The following is a 21361-nucleotide window of genomic DNA, read 5'->3' on the forward strand; positions in this document are numbered from 1 at the left end:
TCATGGAAAATATTTTACTTTAGTTTTAAGGAAATTTATAATGAAAATAAATCCATGGTATGGTTTCCTAGACTTGATGAAATGAGGGCCCTTGATACCCAATTTTCTTGATCTTTGGAAGATCAAGGGAGATCATCCTTAGTCCTACTAAAAGGATGAAAAAAAATACAGAATGTATCAATTCATGTTTGCCAAGCAGACGATCCCATGCCCAGAATAAAAACTTTTGACCTGTAAAATTTGGAAATCATCAATATGAGATAGAAGTGGATGAAGTGATGTGTAGACTGTAGAATAAGAATTCTTGTGTCTTGTAGTTTTGTTGATTGGTTCATTGCTCACATTTTACTCATGAAATGGATTGGATTGGTATTATTCTGGATAAGTAAAAAGCCACTCTATTAGATCCTCTGTGTGTGCGTACTGCGTATGCCAATTGTGTTAGGGTGCTCTAGGCTCCATCATCGCACACAAGGGAGAGCCAAGACCTGACAATTGATCAGTCTCACAATGGATGCCCCACAAAACCAAAAATCTCACTAAGATGATGCCAGTCAAGTAATCAGAGACCTATGACATGTACAGTTAAAATGAAAATAGCTGAAAGTTTGCATTCAATACGTAACATAGAACAGGCAGAGTTGTTGAATATGTGGGAATTGGGATCATTTGGTCGTCTCAGTCATGGTGATAGTCATTGATTAATGAGGTCTGTAACTCTGGGTTGCATCCACGTGTCACAAATGTACGTTGGGGGTCATAGGTCTTGTGAGCACCACCCAGAGAACCATAAGAGAGTGTGCCGTGCTTCAGCCTAACACAACCCATTTTACATGTCTAGATACAACTTCTTCTTCTTCTTCTTCTTCTTCTTTTTTTTTTTTTGCCCGGGGGGGGGGGGGGGAGGAATTTAAAAAATTGCAATATGAAATACTAAGTAGCATAATGAAATTTAAAAAATGGAAACCTGAAAAAATCCTGTAGTAAATTGAATAGCTTATCATGTGAACAAACTACAAGTTGCTTTCACAACATACATCTCCAGGAACCATGAAAAAAAAAAAAAAACATACCTCTCCAGGATGACGACTATTTAAAGCATTAGCATCAAGCTTGTAGTTATGCTGTGGAATCAATTGTGATGTGTCCGAGGAATGCGTCTGAATATTCTAAATACCAAAAAAAATTATATCAGAGAAATTCAGGTCACCTCAGAGAAGTACCGCAACAAATATTACAATCAAGAAAAGAATATAAGCAAAAGATCAAGAAAGACTAGTGAGGCACAACCATGTATTTATTTTTCATGGTGGATATCATTCAAGAAACCTCTAAAATGATAAGCAACACTAGAATTTATTCTTCAATAACTATACAGTCCAATGTTTAAATTTTCCAAAGCCTTAAGAAATGTTCATTAGTAGAGAAAAAACACTTCAAGAGTTTTATTTTTCAGATGAGATATTTTATATTCTCTACAAAATTGAATTGAAAATTATGGTCACTTTTTCAGATTTTTTTTGAAATCATCAAAAGCTAGCTTTGAAGCCCCCGCCTATTTGGGATGATTGTACGGCCTGCCCGTTAAAAGTTCAAGAGAATTCAACTTAGCATCAAATTCAACAGCAGATTTCTCAAGTTTTTTTGTTTGGGATTGGACAGTCAAGCATGAAGACACAGTGAGCAGAAGCACATGGAGATTTTAAAGAGTTCTAGTTGATTTATACTTCTATTCAAGGAAATAACCTTTGGTTTCGATCTGGACCTCAGTCCCCTCAGAAGTGGAAGTACTTCGTTAAAGTTTATAGAAGTTCATGGAAGTCTATGGAAGCATTAAAATTTTCTGATGAAACTTAAATGCTAAATAAGAACAAATACCTACCTAAAAATCATCACACGCAAGACAACTATCCAAAATGGTTTAACAAGATCAATCACCTAGTAGCACATATTGTCGCACGTCTTTTAACAACTCAGGATACCCTGGTGAAGGGTGATCGTATGATCGTAAAGCCCTTCACGGAAGTGAGCACGTATTAGGTTTCCCCTTCGACATTCCCCGTGCCACCCTCCAGTACATACCACATTGAAGTGTGGACGCTCATACTACTCAAGTAGAGTTACTAGATGGCTCACTATGCTTCATTAACAGGCCTGGAATATCAACCTATTCCGAGGTAGGGTCGGTGTGGCATACGCGTAAATGCAGCAAGTGGATCACATTTAGCTGGTACCCTTTCGGGAGGTACTTCTCTTCGAGTTTTTGTTTCATCTCCCTCCAATAGTACATAAAGGGCTAACTGATGGCATCCCGCACAGTATCTAGGCTTCTCCACCAAATTCTGCCGTGGACCACCAATTTCATCTTGGCAAATCTGACTCTCTGGTCTTCTGACATCTCGTGCCAGTCAAAGTACATCAAGGGTAGCAAGCGAATCGAAGACTGACTCAGAACTGATGTCAGTTCCAAACTCTCATGCCTCCACACGGACCCGCTTGGTGATATCATTCTTTTGATCTCTATAATAGTGTCTAGGTCGGTCTCACTGATCATGCCCTGCGGAAACAGGCACTTGGATAGTCCCAGGGTTTGGTACACATGCGGCCCTCAAGATTGCTCTAGTGTGGCCGGAACGCCGTCGGTATCTCATTCAGTCAGATCCTCTGTTCCTCCAGCGGGGTCGAGCATAGAGGTAGGAGAAGTATAAAGTCTCCCTATCTGCTGCTCCATGGTCTGTAATCTCGTCAGATTGTGAATCAACTTTGCTAACCCCAAATTTGAAGATGTTCTTGTTGGTAAGTGCTACACTCCTACAGCTACTAGTAGCCATTGTAAAACATATGCTCCGATACAACTTGATGTAAGACAGCCAACACAAGCTGTCTCTCTATAGGTTTACATTCAAATATAATTCAGGTAGGCTACAAGAATAAGTTAGGTTATTGTAATAATAGGGATTCGGGACAGTTATGAAAGGGTTTAGGTGGGGATAACAGATCTAGACGGGCCAATTAAAATCTGGGTAACATTCTGTATGTGAATTTGGATTACTGTTTTAGGAAGGGAAATAAAAGGGTTCAAGCAGTAAGTTTATACTAGGATGATAAGGACAAGGACTGTTCCCAGTAATAAAAGGGAACTAGGACCTTTTTATAGTAAGAAACTGTTAGGATTATAAGTGTAAGGGAAAGGGGTTTAAAAAAGGTATTAAGGACAGGATGGAAGCAGGTTTTAGTCGTGGAACAGTTCACAAGCTGAACTATTGCAGGTGTTAAGGGGAATTCAATAGAAAGGATTGTTGCAGGTTTTCCAGACCTGCAAAAGTTTTATTTTGATGCGGGCCAAGGGGTGGTGGAGCTGTATCCATCAGGAAAAGATGAAGGTGAAGAGAGTTCAAAGTTTTAGTGGGGAATAAGGTTGGATGTGGGTGTTGGGAAAGCGTAACCCTCAAGTTTGGAGGGGTTTTGGGGAATGGGGTGAAGATCAGGTGGAGATTTCTGGGTAGCACCTGTAGTCGGCCAGCAGTGGGGAGGGTGGGTTTCTAGTTGTGGCTGGTGGGGTTTTCTGGTTTTGTAGGTGACAGTTCAGGCAGAAAGAGGAGTTGGGGCTGCTAGTCGAAGGTTTGAGAGGGAAGGCTGTGTTTCGGTGATTCAAGGAGGTAAATGAGGGAGGAGAGGTGGTCGTAAGGTTGGGAGTGGAGAAGAGGTGGTCGTAAGGTTGGAATAGGAGATGGAGGGGCGGTGATAGGGATCGTGTGTGGGGACTTGTGGCTGCTTGCCGTAGGGGTTGCATCTGCATCAAAGTAGCTGTGGGGTAGGGTTTGCGGCTAAAGAAAAATCTAATAATAGAGAGAGAGAGAGAGAGAGAGAGAGAGAGAGATCTTTTTACCCAACGTGGGGCCTTCTCTTTGGCTATGGTGAGCAAAAATCTTATTTCTATTGTGTGTTCTTCAAAGAGGCCAAACGCCTTAATTCATAGACAAACATATGGAGAATGATAAATTCGCTCTCTTTCATCTCCTCTTTCGCCTCCATTTACCCTCTTTTACCAGTTGACAGTAAACTCCTCTCCTTTACTCCATCCTTTTGATATTAAAACAAGCACCTCGCCCTCTTCTGCCCTTGCCAACTAAAGGGAGAATCAGTGAGATGAGGATGGGAGCCAAGACAAACTCCGACGATGGTCAGGTCGTAAAGGCAAGTGCCAGATGCTTCACGTGATGGTATCATACGGCCCAACCGTCCATGGCTACTTTGATTTGGAAACAAAGATGATGGCCTGAGACACCATTGACCGTGGTGCGCTAACCTGTAACTGCTCTTTGTTTCCACATTTTGCCGACAATTTCTCAGGGCAGCTGCTTCACGTGATGGTATTATACGGAAGTGAATGAACAGCTGTGACATGTGCCGATGTTGGTCGCCGGAGGAACCATGTAGCTTAGGATGGTTACATGTCTGCAGTGAATCTGACAATGGCTCCTTCATTGTTCCACATCTCCTTTTTCACTCTTTTATATTGTTGTAAAATGGAGAAGGAAAAAAAGAAAGAAAGAAGATAACTGACGGATTCGAGGTTTTCATGTTCAACCATGAAGCAGAGGGCTTTTTTCTCCTTTTGTCTTTGGAGTTCGGTATTTTGTAAGGCTTTGAATGGCTCTTCTTGGGCTGCCATCAGCCAGTGAAAATCAGTCGGAAATACATGTTTATGAAGAATAAGAAATGGCAGAGTCTTGGGCACAGAGATAACACCTGAATCGCTGATGTCGTGATTCGGGTTTCTACCTTCACCCACTGCATTTGAATGCGCACTTGCAAAGGGAAGTGAGAGATGGTCAGGGAATCCTTTTCTATGTGATGAAGGAACAACAAAAATAGCCTAAAATCGTGAACCGGGTGATCTCTAAGCTCAATTTTATCTGTCGAAGTAAACGACAAAGAGCTGTCTTGTGGCAGAGCAGTAGTAGATGAAGTTGCATCAAGAGAAGATTTTCTCCTTCTGCCTTATCATAATCAGGAAACTGCTGGATAAAATGAGAGAGAGAGAGAGAGAGAGAGAGAGAGAGAGGCGGGAGGGAGTTGCGTGGGAAGATAAAGATAGGAGTTTACCGATTGCGAAGCTTCACAACCGGTAAAGGGGAGTAAAGGGAGTGACAGAGGATAAAAGGGGGTGAATATATCATTCCCCAAAAAATAACTTCCTAATTCTATTAAGACTTTGGCTTCTAATCTAACTTGACAAGGTTTCATCCACCAATTTTCGAAAAAAAAATCCACCAATTTTAATGAGACCCAAATACTAATCCAACACAAACTTCAAACACAACTTAACTAGAAATCCCTACAAACTATAACTTCTAATCAAAACCAAATAGATAGTGGGCCCATGGAAACTTAAGCGTTTAAAACATATGGGCTGCTCTATATAAGGACACTCCAAAGGTACTTTAGTGCTCCCCCTAATTTGAAATAGGATTGCCATCACTTTTTTCCAACTAAACACTCCTCATGCCAAATGCATGCCAACCACAGATAATTTGATCCTACAGTGCCTTTAGACCCCCTCTGGTAAGTATTGAGCGCCTTTTGATTCCTATAATTACTATGTTGATCTACAAAGATATATTGCAATATATCTTAGGAGATCTGCAAATGGTGTTTCAGAGGGGGATCTGCAAATTCCGAAGAAGATTCTCTTGCGAGGTCTGAGGTTCATAGGAATGTATTGGAGTGGTTTGATTTTCTCCCTCCGTGAGGTTTTTTTTGTTGTTGTTTTTCCCTCTTGTGTTCTTGTTCTTTCTTGAGGCCCTTCCCGGTCTCTTTTCTCTTATTATATTGCTATTTCAAAAAAACAAGATATATTGCAATAGCCTCTCAGAAAAATCAATTTTAGGAGGTGTTTTCTAGTGATTATAGATAGCCCAAGTGAGAAATAAACCATCATCGAACCAGATTGCACCAAGTCACAACTCACAACAGAGTATAATTACACTGATAATGATTCACATAGCTCAGTAACTTTAAAATCGAACATATAGCTCAGTTAACTTGTCAAGATTCACATTATCCACACTATGAAATACAATGCAATAACAAGCATAAACTCTTCACCCAGACAAAAATCACTTCCAAAGCTATTACGAAGGTAAAACTGCCTATATCAAAGAAAGCAAACTTACAAGCATAGAAGATAGGAACAAAAAATACCTCATTCTTTCTTTTCCAGCGCAGTGTGCCAGTGCGACCGGCAAATGCATAAAATGCAAAATGCCGTAAATCCACAGTTCCAGAGTTCTCAGATGCCTACACTTGAAGAAAAATAACATACAATTAAGCAACTGTGTTCAGTGACTCTTTCCAAAAATATATATATATATATATATATATATATATATGTGTGTGTGTTAAGTGACTGTCATTCCAACATACGGACACATGAAATTGACTTATTATTAAAAATCAACTTCCAGATACTATAGAATTAACGGAAAAGGCATTTTTAGAGGACTGGAGAAAATAGCGCAGGAAGCAGCAATAAGTCTTGTATTGATGATGAGAATGCTAAATGAACTCCAGTAGCTTATTAATAGTGATCAAGATTGAAGTAATACCTACAGAAAATACTACTTACCCTATGAGGAAAGATAGCAAGATGCAAAACGTATATTAGTAGGGTAATAAATATTATAAAAATTGAGGGAATTCTCATGTAGGCTTCTGTCATGTCAAAAAAGTCCAAAGGAAAATGTTGATGAGTCACCAGTTACGATCGAAACATAATCAGGTTTTCAACAAAGTACTAACATGGCTAAACCAAACTTTGACATAAGCTCAAGAGGCAATCTAGGTGGAAGTGGAACTGTTAGAAACGATAAAGGAGATATTATCAAACCTTCTCCGGGCCTATCCGGCATACCGATTCTAGAGAAGCTGAAGTAAAGGCTCTCCACGAAGGTTTGAAGAAGATGCAACAACAACTCAACTCAACTCAACAAAGCCTTTGTCCCAAACTAGTTGGGGTCGGCTAAATGAATCCTTTAGAAAAAATTCATGAAGAAGGAATCTACCCGGCTCTAATCCTGGCTCTAGTTGGGTTCTTCTACGTGGATCATTTTCTTCCATTCTATCCTATCCAAGGTCATGTTCTCTTTTATGTTCCCAGCTATCAAGTCTTTCCTCACTGTTTCTACCCAAGTTGTTTTCGGTCTACCCCTACATCTTTTTACTCCATCAATTTGGCACGAGTCACCTCTTATCACCGGAGCATCAAAAGGCCTACGTTGGATATGTCCAAACCATCTTAAGCAGTGCTCTCTCATCTTCTCCTCAATTGGTGCCAACCCCACCTTTTTACAAATGTCTTCTTTTTTAATTCTATCTAACCTTGTGTGGCAGCACATCCATCTAAGCATTCACATCTCCGCAACACTCATCTTATGCACATGCTGCTTCTTGGTGGCCCAACATTATGAGCCGTACAACATGGTTGGCCTCACAGCTGCTTATAAAACTTTCCCTTCAACTTGGTAGGGATTTTACGGTCGCACAGAACTCCCGAGGCAAGCTTCCACTTCAATCAACCTGCTCTTATTCTATGGTTAACATCCTCTTCAATCCCTCTTTATGTAGAATTGAACCAAGACAGCGAAAGATATCCCTCTTAGGTACCTCCTGTCCAGTCATATTTACTACATCCTCGTCCCGCCTCCTTACATTGCTAAAGTTATATTCCATATATTCTGTCTTAGTCCTACTCAGTCTAAAACATTTGGATTCCAAAGCAGTTCTCCATAACTCTAACTTAGCATCTACTCCTGCTTTGATTTCATCGATTAATACTATATCATCTGCAAATAACATACACCACGACACCTCGTCCTGGATACCCTCCGTAAGCTCATCCATAACTAGCGTAAAAAGATAAGGGCTTAGAGCTGCTCCTTGGTGCAGTCCTATTGTAATTGGAAACTCACTAGACGTGCCATCCATGGTTCCAACACTAGTTACTGCTCCATCGTACATATCCTTAATCACATCAACATATTTAGTAGCCACTTTTTTCCTTTCCAGGACCCACCACATAACACTCATGAGAACCCTCTCATACGCTTTCTCCAAATCAATGAAAATCATATGAAGGTCCCTTTTATTTTCTCTAAATCTCTCCATTAACCACCTAATCAAGAAGATAGCTTCAATAGTCGATCGTCCGGGCATGAAGCCAAACTGATTCTCTGACACCTTAGTCTATTTTCTTAGTCTATGGTCAATTACCATCTCCCAAAGCTTCATAGTGTGACTCATTAGCTTAATTCCCCGCTAATTGGTGCAACTCTGAATATCCCCTTTATTCTTATAAATAGGTACGAATGTACTCTTCCTCGACTCATCAGGCATCTTCTTAGTCTTCAAAATATTGTTAAATAATCTAGTTAACCAAACCAAACCCACATCACCCGAGCAAGAAGATGCAACAAAATAAGAATATTACAGCCAAGTTGTCAACAAAGGAAAACCTTCTGACATTGTGATATGTGCGAAATTATATGGTGTGCCTGTTGAGATTTTGATGTGTTAGAAATTAAATGGTGTACCCGCGTACCTGCACATAATGGGGGTACGACAAAAGTGCCGCCCTTGATATTTTATCAAGCGACAGCCTCTTAATACAGTCGGACGTTGTTGGATCAAATACCATGTGTGGCACCTTGATTATGCACAAGCATGACACGCCTAGGTACCAGATAGAAACTCATGATATGAATCTCTAGAAAATCGTGATATGAATCTGAAGAAGCCCCTGAAGGTGTACCAAAAGATATATCAAAGACCCAACTCCAAAGCCCCAGTTTTAATTTGGCTTGAGAATGGAGAAGGACCCACGTGTAAGATTCGCCAGCAAATAGGCGTGATTTTTCTTTCTTTCGTGTTGTGAGGGTAAAGTTGTCATTATGTTCTAATTCACTTAAGTCAGTAAGTGAACCAAGAGGGCTCACAGGTGTTTAAATCACCTAAAAGTGACTCACGAGGGACCACCTTGCACTTACAACATGAGGGGATGAGCAAATTTTTGTAGGTTTTTAGGGGGCTTTTGACTAGTTCAAATAGAAGTGTTGAATAGGTCTAAGTGTTGAGTCAAGTGTCCATGTGTCATCGTAGGCATGGTTTAAAATTTCGTTTGGCTTCGGCTAGAACCGAAATGATATCCACAATGAATCGGTTTTTTAGCTTCCGAAATCTCAACCAAAATTTCGTTTTCACGCCAATTTACAAGATTTCCACCAAAAATTTAGAAATAAGGGAAATTTTCACAAACTTTTACAAGATTTCATCCAAGGGAGCCCCATACGGGCTTTTTCCTAGGGAGTTTTAGTACAAAACTCATCACTGAGTCTTTCTGCCTTTGAAATAGGTGTGTCCATAGGCTTTCCCTATTCCATTGCACAACGCTTTAGTACAGTATCTAAATACATTTGTTGTGAAAGCGCTAGCAACCAGATGGATGTCTCTATGTATCTTAATGCCCAAAACATATCGGACCAAGTTACGAACTATCCAGAGTCCAAACAGTCCACATCTATGGCTTAAAATGGTACTATTGACTTCAGGCCATCAGTCACAAAAACCATAGCTTCTTTTGTAACTGTGGCTTAAAAAGGTACTATTGACTTCATGCAACTCAAAGAACATTTAGCATTACACAATAGAAGATAGAGGATCAAGTTATATCTTATCATGATTTAAGAAGGTACGAGTGTATGACACTATATATTGCTGGTGTTATTGTCTTTGGTGAGCTAGTTACAAAGTAATCATTCAAAAATTTATATGAAGATGTTACCCCTATTTATCAATAGGGGACCATTTGGATTCGCAATAAAAAGAAGGGTATGCTGAGTTGAAGATATGACGTTAAAATGTTTCTTGTTGAGAAAAAACAGCATAAATAATATTTTTGAAAAAAACAGATTTTAAGGACAGAAATGCCCTTGTGCTACGTTTTACCACTCGACCTGCCTCTTTCACGTCTTGTCTCTTTCACATCTTGCCACTTTCACGTCTTGCACTCGAAAACGACCATATCTTCACCACTCCGGCGATCCAAGATGAGGTTTTCCGGCAAAATTTTCCATTAATGCAGGTACGAGCTCTCTCTCTCTCATTGATTTAAGAGAAGTAGGGTTTCATAAATGGAATTTTTTCATAAACAGTAGTGTTAATTTCTATTCCTCTAATGTGGATTGCTTTCAAAATTTTCAAGCTTTCAGCCCTCTTCCTCTTCAAATCTTTTTCATTAACGTCTATTTGCATATTCAAAAAGGATTTCGAGCTCTCTCCCTCTCATTCTCAAAGCCAAAACAGGTACTCGAAGCGAAAACAGGTTATTCGAAGCCAAAAATTACTTGCTCGAAACCGAAAATGTGCTTCCAGTAACATTCGCCTAGGTATTTTTTCGCTTCGGCTAAAGTTTTTTGGGCTTCACGTTTTTGGCTTCGACTAAAAATTTTAAATTCCAGTAACATTCGCAAGAGTTTTTTTGGCTTCAACGAACATGCTTTTGACTTCGACTAAGATTTTTGGCTTCGACTAACTTTTTTTGCCTTCGACTAACACGTTTTTGGCTTCGACTAGAAAATTTGAATTCCAATAACATCAAAAACATTCGCAATAGTTTTTTTTTGCTTCGACTAACATATTTTTTTGCTTCGACTAATACCATTTTGGCTTCGACTAAGAGTGTTGATTTCTGGAAATTTTTTTGGCTCGGGCAAGATTTTTTTTTTGGCTTCGACTAACATTTGTTTGCTTCGAATAAGTTTTTTGGCTTCGACTAAGAGTGTTGATTTCCAGTAACATTTTTGGCTCGGGCAAGAGTTATTTTGGGCTTCGACTAACATATTATTAGCTTCGACCAACACCGTTTTAGCCCGAAGGCAAAAATGTTACTGGAAATCAACACTCTTAGTCGAAGCTAAAACGGTGTTGGTCGAAGCCAAAAATATGTTAGTCGAAGCCCAAAATAACTCTTGCCCGAGCCAAAAATGTTACTGGAAATCAACACTCTTAGTCGAAGCCAAAACGATGTTAGTCGAAGCCAAAAAAATGTTAGTCAGAGCCAAAAAATGTTAGTCGAAGTAAAAAAAAAATCTTGCCCGAGCCAAAAATATTTCCAGAAATCAACTATCTAAGTCGAAGCCAAAACGGTGTTATTCGAAGTCAAAAAAATGTTAGTCGAAGCCAAAAAAACTCTTGCCCGAGCCAAAAATGTTACTGGAAATCAGCACTCTTAGTCGAAGCCAAAACAGTGGTAGTCGAAGCCAAAAAAAAAAAAACTCTTGCGAATATTACTAATGCTATTAAAGTTCAAAATTTTTAGTCGAAGCCAAAAACTTGTTAGTCGAAGGCAAACAAAAGTTAGTCGAAGCCCAAAAATATTTAGTCGAAACCAAAAATATGTCAGTTGAAGCAAAAAAAAAAAACTCTTGCGAATGTTACTGTAATTCAAAATTTTCAGTCTAAGCCAAAAACATGTTAGTCGAAGCCAAAAAAAAGTTAAGTCGAAACCAAAAAAAATTAACCGAAGCGAAAAACACCTAGGCGAATGTTACTGGAAGCACATTTTTGGCTTCGACCAAGTAATTTTTGGCTTTTAATAACCTATTTTTTTGCTTCGAGTACCTGTTTTGGCTTCGAGAACGAGAGGGAGAGAGCTCGAAATCCTTTTTGAATATGTAGAGAGACGTTTATGAAAAAGATTTGAGGAGGAAGAGGGCTGAAGCTTTTAAAAATTTTGAATGCAATCCACATTAGAGGCATAGAAATCAACACTACTGTTTATGAAAAAAATTTCATTTATGAAACCTTACTTCTCTTAAATCAATGACAGTAAGGGGGAGAGAGAGAGAGAGAGAGCTCGTACCTGCATTAATGGAAAATTTTGCTGGAAAACCTCATCTTGGATCGCCGGAGTGGTGAAGATTTGGCCGTTTTCGAGTACAAGACATGAAAGAGGCAGGTCGAGTGGTAAAACGTAGCACAAGGGCATTTCCGTCCTTCAAATCTGTTTTTTTCAAAAATAACATTTACACGGTTTTTCTCAACAAGCAACATTTTAACGTCATATTTTCAACTCTGCCTGTAATTTACTTATGTGATATTTTCTCATGCACACCCAAAATACAATATATTGGGCGAGAAAACAATTATTTTTGCAACATTTTCTGGTCATAAAAATAGTATGATGAAAAAAATTCCAAAAAGCGAAAAAATTGCTCATGTTTGACGCTACTTTTCCAAAATCATGCCCCAATAGATTATAGCAAGAAGTAAGAACGAAGAGAAAAATGGGATTATACTCATGAAAAGGAAGTCCAACTCCTTAGACCATCTAGCAAGTAAGAAAATTAAAAGTACCAGATGGGGCCTATGCAAGAGAGAATAGGAGACAGGAGGAAGAAGTGCACACTCAGCTATCAATCAATTCAGATGTGATGACGATGTGGATCTCATCCAAAGAGTATGAGGGAGATGAGTAAAAGTAGTCGCAAAATAAAAGGGAGGAAGAAATAAAGTGCTTTATGGCACACCAAAAACTCTCAGAAAGGCTGAAATGAAGTCTTGGCCATGTGCACAGCAAGGATCTAAGGAATGGTAGCAGCCGAAATACATTCAACATGTGAAGAAGGATGGCATACAAGGACTTGCCACACCATCAAGTGATGAGGTGGCGCTTAGTTGGCCCATTCTTACCACCTCATCAAATGCTGAGTTGTCTCTTAGCTATCCACAAGCTGTCAAGAGTCAGCACGCACTTAGTTGGGATGCACTTGAGGCCACAAATTACATCTATAAATAAGATTTTGTTGTAATTTTTGAGTTCGTACTTGATTCGTTAAGTTTGGAGAAGATTGTGGTTGCAAAATTCATATCTGATCAGAACAAACCAACTGTAAATTGTAAATCCAGTTCAGATATGATGTCCAATATGAAGCATGTTTCAGATCTGTTACATACATTGGCCACACTACTCTTAACTCCATTGATTTGAGTCTTTAATCTTAAATATATTCATAATAGTTCCTCTGTGCTGCCGCAAGTGTTGCTTCTCTGCCACTGTAAACGGAACAGCCTCTGTTTGGTTTACAGTGAATCGATTCACTTCAAAACAAAATCAGAACCTCAAATCTTCCAATTGGATCTTGCAATTCATCAAGAATGTGAAGAATAAAACCGTCAGGCAAATCCTTCAACAGGTCCATAGAAATTCAGATCTTAATCGGAAGTTTGTTTCAGATTCTGTTGATCTTACATAGAATCGACATCCGGACAGAATCACCATCGTTCTGCTCGTTGTTTATCCTTGCTACAATTGAGGATCTTGTTCCCTGATTGCTGCAGAGATCTGAATATTAATTTCAGTATAATCTTGATAGGACTGTGATCAGAAGCTAAGATCAACCAATTCAAAATCAAGAGCCATGTGAAAGCATCCTCTTGTGGAAATTCGAAGAGTGAAACTCAGACTTCATGAAGATCTAGTTCAGTTAAACTTGGATCAGGTCTGAAACCATGAGCAACTACTTCAATGAAGCTCAGACTTCAGCTGAAACTGAGAACGGTTCGAATCTCCATCGAGTTTAGTTCAGATTTGAACTGCAACTGAACTAATTCAAAACTCTGATCTAAACAGAAAGGCCTGTAGATCACAAAATTTCAGTTCAGTTTGATGCAAACAGAAACCATGGCTGGCTAAATTTAGTTCAGTTATGAACTGAACAATTTGAATTTGATATCAACTGATCTGATTTTTGATAATCCTCTAGTTTGAATGGAGCTGCTGCTGCACTATTAATTAGATCGGTTTCGCTTCAGTTTATTGATCATTGAAATCTTAAACTGGTATCCGATCGTAAGTGCTGCCAATCCAATACGGAGCATTGCTTATGCTTGTGTGCTCTACATCAGAAGTGGTATCAGAGCTCGTAAACAAGGGAGTCCATCTCCCTTGACCAAGACAAAAAGGAGAGCTATGTTGAATTTCCAACCTATGGTGCGATTGTTTACACCTCACTTCTCTGGCTATAATAAATGAAAAGACGAGTGTTAATTGGATCAACGCCATCAAGACGTGTCATGTGCCATGCGGTCTGAGCCACAGAGAGATAATTCACTGTGCAAGGAAGATTGTACCTCTTCACGCCAAATATTTGTAGATACTCATGGAACAGGAGCGGCGCAAATTGGGAGAACCGTCGTTCAGCAATTGGGAGGCAGTACGTGATCATTTCGTGAATATTTGCAGGGATAACTCATCAACAGTCCTTAAAGTTCCAGTTTAGACGAATACATGGGAAAGGTTTTTTAATGAGTGAAGTGAAGAAGCCCGCAAAGAACAGAGGACTCGGAATGAAAGATAGAAAGTTGATCTTGAATCCATCATCGAGTAGATAGATAGACTATAGGCTCAGAGACTTGTCTTAAGCACAAGAACCCAAGTTTCTCTAGAGTTTGTCACTTTATGGAACACAAACTAATATCCCCATCATGACCCATCAAAATTCAACTGGTGTCAGCATGTCTGGAATTCCCTAAGCTAAATCCCCCAAAATTAAGCTTTTTAGAGGTCCAGGACGCGGAGATGACCACCTAGAGGCTGGTCGTTCATGAGAAAAAAATTGCAATGGTCAACTCCCCAAGCAGCCTAAAGATCATTCTCCAACACACACATGAACCCCATAGTCCAGCTAGCCCAACACACCATGGTACTAAGAATCCCCCAAAAAATGGCATGCATCAGTCTCGAGGTCCATTTGAAGATTCCTTGATTCCTTTCCTTCCAAGCAAGCCAAAGGGATGCCACAAAAGCAAGATTCCAAAGGATCTTCACCCAATGTTCTTGGGAAGAGAGAGAGCCTAACAATCAATCAGCTTGCCAATGTGCCCATGGAACACCCACATAAGTTCAAAAAAATCCAACACATACCACCATATTTCTATAAGAAAGCTACAATGAAAAAAGAAATTATCAGCCATCTCCTCATCGGCACCACGCATGCAGCATTGGTTAATGATGAACCTGTGGTGATGTCAGGAACGTGTGAAAACTCGGAACGAAATGCAAAAAAAAAAAAAAAAAAAAGTTACATGGGAGACAATATTCTCATCCTTGGATGTAGTACACTGGTTTGTTCAATACAATCTGGGATGTTTGTTTCAGAAAAGTATAGGTGGAAACTCCAGTCAGAAATGCAAAAAATTGTTACATCACAGATAAGATTCTCGTCCTTGAATGCAATACAATGGTAATGAGATTAGATGTGGAATGATGTACCCGAAACTCATCAATTCAACCCATCCCAATTGTTATAATATAGGACCCTTGCCATGGCCCATCTAAAGAATGGGCTACGTTTATAAAATGTGAAGATAATAGGAGTAATTACAAGGATCCTCAAATACAAGTTTTTGGAAAACGTCATTCTTTTAAATCTTATCTTTAGCATCGTCAACCACCTATTATTTGAATGTAAAGAAAGAACTTGTCAAGAGAAGACAGTAAGATACATTAAGGCTTCGTTTCATTCAACGTAAAATGGACATAAAACAAATTTTATGCACATATTTTAGTTTTAAAATGGGTGTAAAATTTGTTTTGACGCCCATTTTACATCAAAAGAAATGGGGCCTAACCGATAAGCCTACATGGAAGTGTCACTCTGCAGTAATAATGACATGTATGTCATAAAGGTGAATATACGGAATAAAACGAAAATAATTGCATCCAATTTCTGCTACACATAAGGCACATACCTCTTTCTCATTCGCACTTCTTCTGTGTTGTTCAGCATTTTTCTCTGCCATCTCTGATTCTTCAAATGGGTCCATGTAAAGCTAGAAAGGTCAGATGTTTCAAAATTGTCAGTATAATCAAAAGGGGGTTACAAAATTTTAAATTTATAATTTTCAAAAAATATATATATATAAACATATCAAAATATTGAAGTTCAGTAGGGATGCATTCCCACTATTTACACGCAATACCACAGTACAGGAATGTGATGGGTGGAAAAATAAATAAGCCAAAAGTTTAAAATTGAACCCTTTTGTGCATAATTCTTTCTGAAGCAATTGTGGTTGGATAAACAACATATAAAATCAACATTTAGAGCTACATGTATAACATGAAAACAAACGAAATGGAAAAAATAATACAGTTTGATGGAATTTCTAGCTTTTCTTTTAAAACAGAAAGAAAGGCAACATTTTCTTCAAATTTCAGTAACAACTTTCTGCATGACTGCAAGTTGTTCTCAACAACAAAAACTTCAGCCCTCCGTAACGTACACATGTTTCAATCATGTTGCATAACTAAAAGTTTTTTGGTCTCTCTGATTATTTTTTTCACGATAGATAACTTTCAAAACATATCTGATAGTTAAGTTTGGAGACTTATCTTAATCCTTAAACTTCCACTTCAGCACTCAATTTATTTTCTACTTCACTGGATTATTTTGAGTAGATTTACACTTTGACCAAAAAATTAAAGAATCTGTCATACCCACGGGTAATAGAATCCATTTTCACTATGGATTCCAAATAATTTTACAAAGGTTATTAATATCCCATCTTACATGTGATGTCTCAATATGGACATGGGTTTCACAGGAATTTTAGAAGTGTTTCCTGGAATTTTGATACCTCCATTTTTGTTTCTATCGTACTATACCAGGCATTTCCCAAATGAATGTCTCTTCCATTTCCCAAGCTAATGAATTCTCGTTTCCTACATTGTCATCTTAAGTTGTGTTTCTAATTCTCACAGAATTTTCACTTCCCAACCCAATGTAGCTACTGAGAAGACATTATACACGGACATTAATCAAAGACCATTTGTAAAGGGCTAACTGAAAAGCTCTTCCCTCAAGGTCTCCAATCTAAAGAATACAAGTCCTCTTGGGAGAACCACCATCTCCATACAGAAGACATTGTATTGGTGTTAAAGATACTATCGTTACCAATTTCGTTTCATTCCGGTCATTTTTGCTAATGGTATTCCGGACATAATTTTTAGAAGTCTCTTCTGTAATTTGGAACAGAAACAAGAAATTTGATAACCCAGACAAAAAAGGCCAAATGAAAAAGTCGATATGCATCAAAAATCCCTATTTTAAACAAATCTATGGTTTTTGGTTCTTTCCTGAAGCCTTATCATGAGCTTGTAGAGACAACCATATTTCGCCATTTTCATCAAATAAGTTTGTTGTTTTCTTTTACAAAGCTGAGTGAAAGCTAGGGCCAACCAAATTGTGACCTCCAACAAAATGATTTGAAGGTGGTACCAATTCCTGTTGCTCTTCCAATATTTTTCTTTTTTCTTGTCAAAAGCTCTGAGTGAGTTCAGGATCTCCTAGTGTGACATCATCATCCATAGTTCCATTCCCCCAAGATTAAATGACCGGTCATAGGCTCATAGTACAATTGTATCGGAACATCGCAATAAAATAATATGTATATTTTGCAACAAAATGAATTTAAAGAATGAAATTTCTGCTCTACTTCCAATCTTCCGTCATATTGTACCAGCCAAGCAAGCATTATCTTGGGGCTTATATTTAGTACCATGGCTGCAAGGAATTATGGACGCGAAAATTTTGTGGAGGTTGAGCAAAAATAAATCAATGCTTTGAAACCGTTGATGCCCCCTAAAAAGACAAATAGATACTTTGATGAGACAGATGGATCGAGTTATGTCCAAAATTTGACTGTGGTGAAAAAGATTGGTTGGGGGCTACGTGGCGTCAACTAGAATTCCAACAATCAACTAGAAGGTGTCTAATGTAGACCAAAAGCCTCAAATTTGGTGGAAAACAACATGGAGAAATTTCGGGAAACCAAACGCATCATGCCAAAGTAAAAGACGACACCCATGATGAAGAACTTAAATTATCAGATGAACTTAAATTATCATGATGAAGAACTTAAATTATTAAGAGCATCACTTCTTGGGACAGCATGGTGAATTGAAACCATTGGTCTCCTCCACCTCTCCATAACTCACACAGATCAAAAAAGTCCATCATAGGCTTATACCCCATTAAACAAGCCAAAAAATATTATCATATTTCTGCCAAACCAAATAAAAACAGGCGTTGAGGTTTCCTGAGAGTGGCCACGGAACTTACACAGTGTCATCTGGCAAATCCTTCTTTTTGGTGATGCTCTTAATAAGAATGTTTGTCGTGCAAGGATAAAAACCAAAAGGCAACCATCCAAGGGGAGGGATTGAGATTCCAATTACATGGGTAGTTTTTCACAAAGCCCATAACAGTTTTTTTTTTTTGATGCCATAGGGTACAAAGCCCATAACAGTTAACATGGAGTAGAAAGACTTGATAGAGAACTGACCAGGTTGATCAGAAGACCAAATAGCCTAAGCTTCCAAATAAGAGATATAGACCCTAAATTATTGAATTCTAGCCAAAAGATGGATGCTATTCCTCAAGAAGAAAGTAAACCCTAGTTTTTGGTATTTGTCCATGATGGTTCTTCACCAGAGGTCTCTGGTTGGGATACTAAACTCCACAACCAATTTGAGAGCCAAGCATAGTTCTTCTTTCTAATACATTTGACACCAAGAACCCCATCTCAATCAATACAAATTGGATCTTCGTAGGCTTGAACCCAGGTATTAAAACCCTGGTTTGAAGCAATAGAGACAGCTGAAAAAAATAGACCTGAAAAAAAAATTATGCTTGAGTTGAACTCTTCATACTCATCAATGGAATTTACATATACAGCAAATATAGCCCATAATTGAGATTATCAAGCACCACAATAACAATGTGAATGGACTTAATTCCCTCAAGGTGTAGTACATCTTGAAAAGTAATTCCTACAATGATCAGCCAGTTGTGATAATCCATGCATCGTGCACGAGTTTCCAAGCATCAATTGTTTGTAACGGACTTGCCCTCTGTAGCCTCTTTTGTAGTATATTTAGGAATCATTGTTCTAGAAACGTAAGATATCTTGAGAATTCATACTTCTTCAATGAGAAACATTTTACTACAGTTCAGCTCACTTTTTGTAATCTCTCCGTAGCCAAATCGTCCATATTTACCAACTTGAATCAATAGGTTTTGTACCAAGCAGGGAATCCACAACCTACCATGCCTCCCACTTATTGTAATGACCATCTCTTTCACCAGTCTATATTCAGGGATATTTCATAAAGTGTTCTAGAACTAGATGAGATCCAATTGATCTAAGAGGCATTTTCCCTTTCCATAGATATTGATCACATTCCACATGGTCTCTTACATGATATTGTTTTCATCTGTTCAGCCATGTATAGAAGACATGACAATTTATAAGCTCACTCATGCAATTTGTTGTGACTCAAGACATTACATAATTCTATAATACCAAACTTGCATCGATATAATATTCATATTATCATATAGAATGGGGGAGGATACCACCTATGAATCACTTGCTCTATCCGAGCCAAGTGATGGACCGAGCTTTGTTTTCTTAGAGATGCAGATGGTGCTACACTTCGGGCCTTCTCTGGACCTCTAGGGATTGCAGATTCTAATGAAGCTGAGGTCAAAGCGGTTCTTCAGGGTATCAAGTGGGTCAAGCAACAAGACTTGGAGAGGGTGATAGTGAAGGGAGACTCCCTAAATGTAATCAGATGGTTGAATGGAAGTTGTCCGCACCCTTGGAGATTTGAGAGACGGATTGACGAGATTGAATGGAAGTTGACCGACGCCAACTAGTTTGGGACAAAGGCTTAATTGAGTTGAGTTGAGTTGCAGGGGAATTTGGACTATCTTTCCAGCACGTGAAAAGATCGGCAAATTCGGATGCAGATTGATTGGCCAGGGAAGGAGTTGTGAGAACGGAATTAGAACTTTTTGACTTCCATCGTGATAGATGTTGCTTATATTGTTTTAGCCAGTGCCTTTTTTATTCTTGCCTTTTTCTCTTTTCGTAGCCGACCTCCTCAGTCAGTTTTGTACATTCTTTCTTTCCTATTGATGATTCATTACCATTCAAAAAAAAAATCATATAGAATATCTACATAACTAATTCTAAAACATCTTTTGACAACTGGGTTCAATAGTAATGGATGTTGCATATAAAGGCAGTGACTTAATTTTTTTATAGTTAATTTATAATATAGAAGAAATTGCATTCCTAACAAATTAGTATCCCAATTTTCTCTTGTCATTAGAAGCTTCTCCCAAAAGAATAATGCCACCACATTTTTAGTTCAAGCATCATTTGATCATGTGCAAACTTGAAGGATGTCCTGAGATATGGTACAATATCTGGTCACAGAAGACTTAGAGTGAGACAAATCCTAAATTGCTTGGCGAGTAAAATTTAAGTATCATTTAAAGAATTAATGAGAAAACATGTTACGTGAGCTATAAAAATGATAAAATATTAATATTAATGCAAAGATGAATGAGAAATATACATGTGGTTGCATTTCCATCCTTCCTCCAACAATAACCAGGCCTGCATCCCCATGCTTCAATGTGTAATTGCTTATAGATATTGCTATCTCCCTATGATGAGCACCATGTGGAAAATCCTCCTGTCAAAAAGTAGAAATGGGTAAGTGCATTTTAAGAACCATAAGAAAGCCTAAGCATAGCTGAGTTTACTACTTTCTGACAAATGAACAATATGATCTTACAAAACTTTTTGCTAGGCCTTGTTTGGATTGCTGGAATTTTGTGGAAAAGTTTGGAAAGGGAAAAAAATGTAAAATAGGCTACTTTTTTCACCCATGAAAAAAAAAACAACTTAACCAACATGCGCAATTTTTATTTAGAGAGACCTTCAATTTATGATGATATTCCTCTAAATTAACCATGATCATGTTACGGCCTCTGAATCGTGGAAAGAAGAAAAAAAATTACAGAGAAAATTTTTCCATCAGAATTGTTTTTCTTGCAATCCAAACAGGGCCTTATGGAAAGAGTCTGCAGACTTTTTGGATATGGAAGGAGTCTGCATGCTGGACATACCTGTAAATTATTTTCCCAGAGCTTTTTGAGATTGTGATCAAAACACATCACGGACCAACCTGATGTCACAACAACCAAAACTTGCTTCTTTATTTCTCCATGCTTGTGAGTTCGGTCAACGACACCCGCAGCCATAGCAACAGGACGTCTCCCAGATGAAATGCGAATTTTGTCAGGCAATAAGGACACCTCTGCTTGCAAACGTGCTTCACTAAATCCTTCATCTGCGTGCCTTTCATGGGGCTCCAAAACCTATGACATCACATCAAATTCTAAAAATTATAATGAGGATAAGAAGTCGGCAAAGGAACAAAGCA

The 21361-nt window shown here is 38.5% G+C and overlaps 1 protein-coding gene across 1 annotated transcript in view; it reads right to left on the reverse strand.

The window, feature by feature from the left end:
- Positions 1-21361, reverse strand: part of LOC143859123 (FG-GAP repeat-containing protein) — a 43838-nt gene that overhangs the window by 16198 nt on the left and 6279 nt on the right. Inside the window, exons 3-7 of the mRNA XM_077369805.1 lie at positions 21045-21296; positions 20489-20608; positions 15811-15891; positions 6208-6303; positions 1074-1169 (exon numbers count right to left, since the gene is read on the reverse strand). Coding sequence (XP_077225920.1) covers positions 1074-1169; positions 6208-6303; positions 15811-15891; positions 20489-20608; positions 21045-21296 — 645 coding nt within the window. The remainder of the gene's footprint in view (positions 1-1073; positions 1170-6207; positions 6304-15810; positions 15892-20488; positions 20609-21044; positions 21297-21361) is intronic.

The sequence above is a fragment of the Tasmannia lanceolata genome, unplaced genomic scaffold (assembly GCF_043159265.1).
Source record: "Tasmannia lanceolata isolate RefF3 unplaced genomic scaffold, GAP_Taslan_0.1 ptg000029l, whole genome shotgun sequence".
Taxonomy (NCBI): domain Eukaryota; kingdom Viridiplantae; phylum Streptophyta; class Magnoliopsida; order Canellales; family Winteraceae; genus Tasmannia; species Tasmannia lanceolata.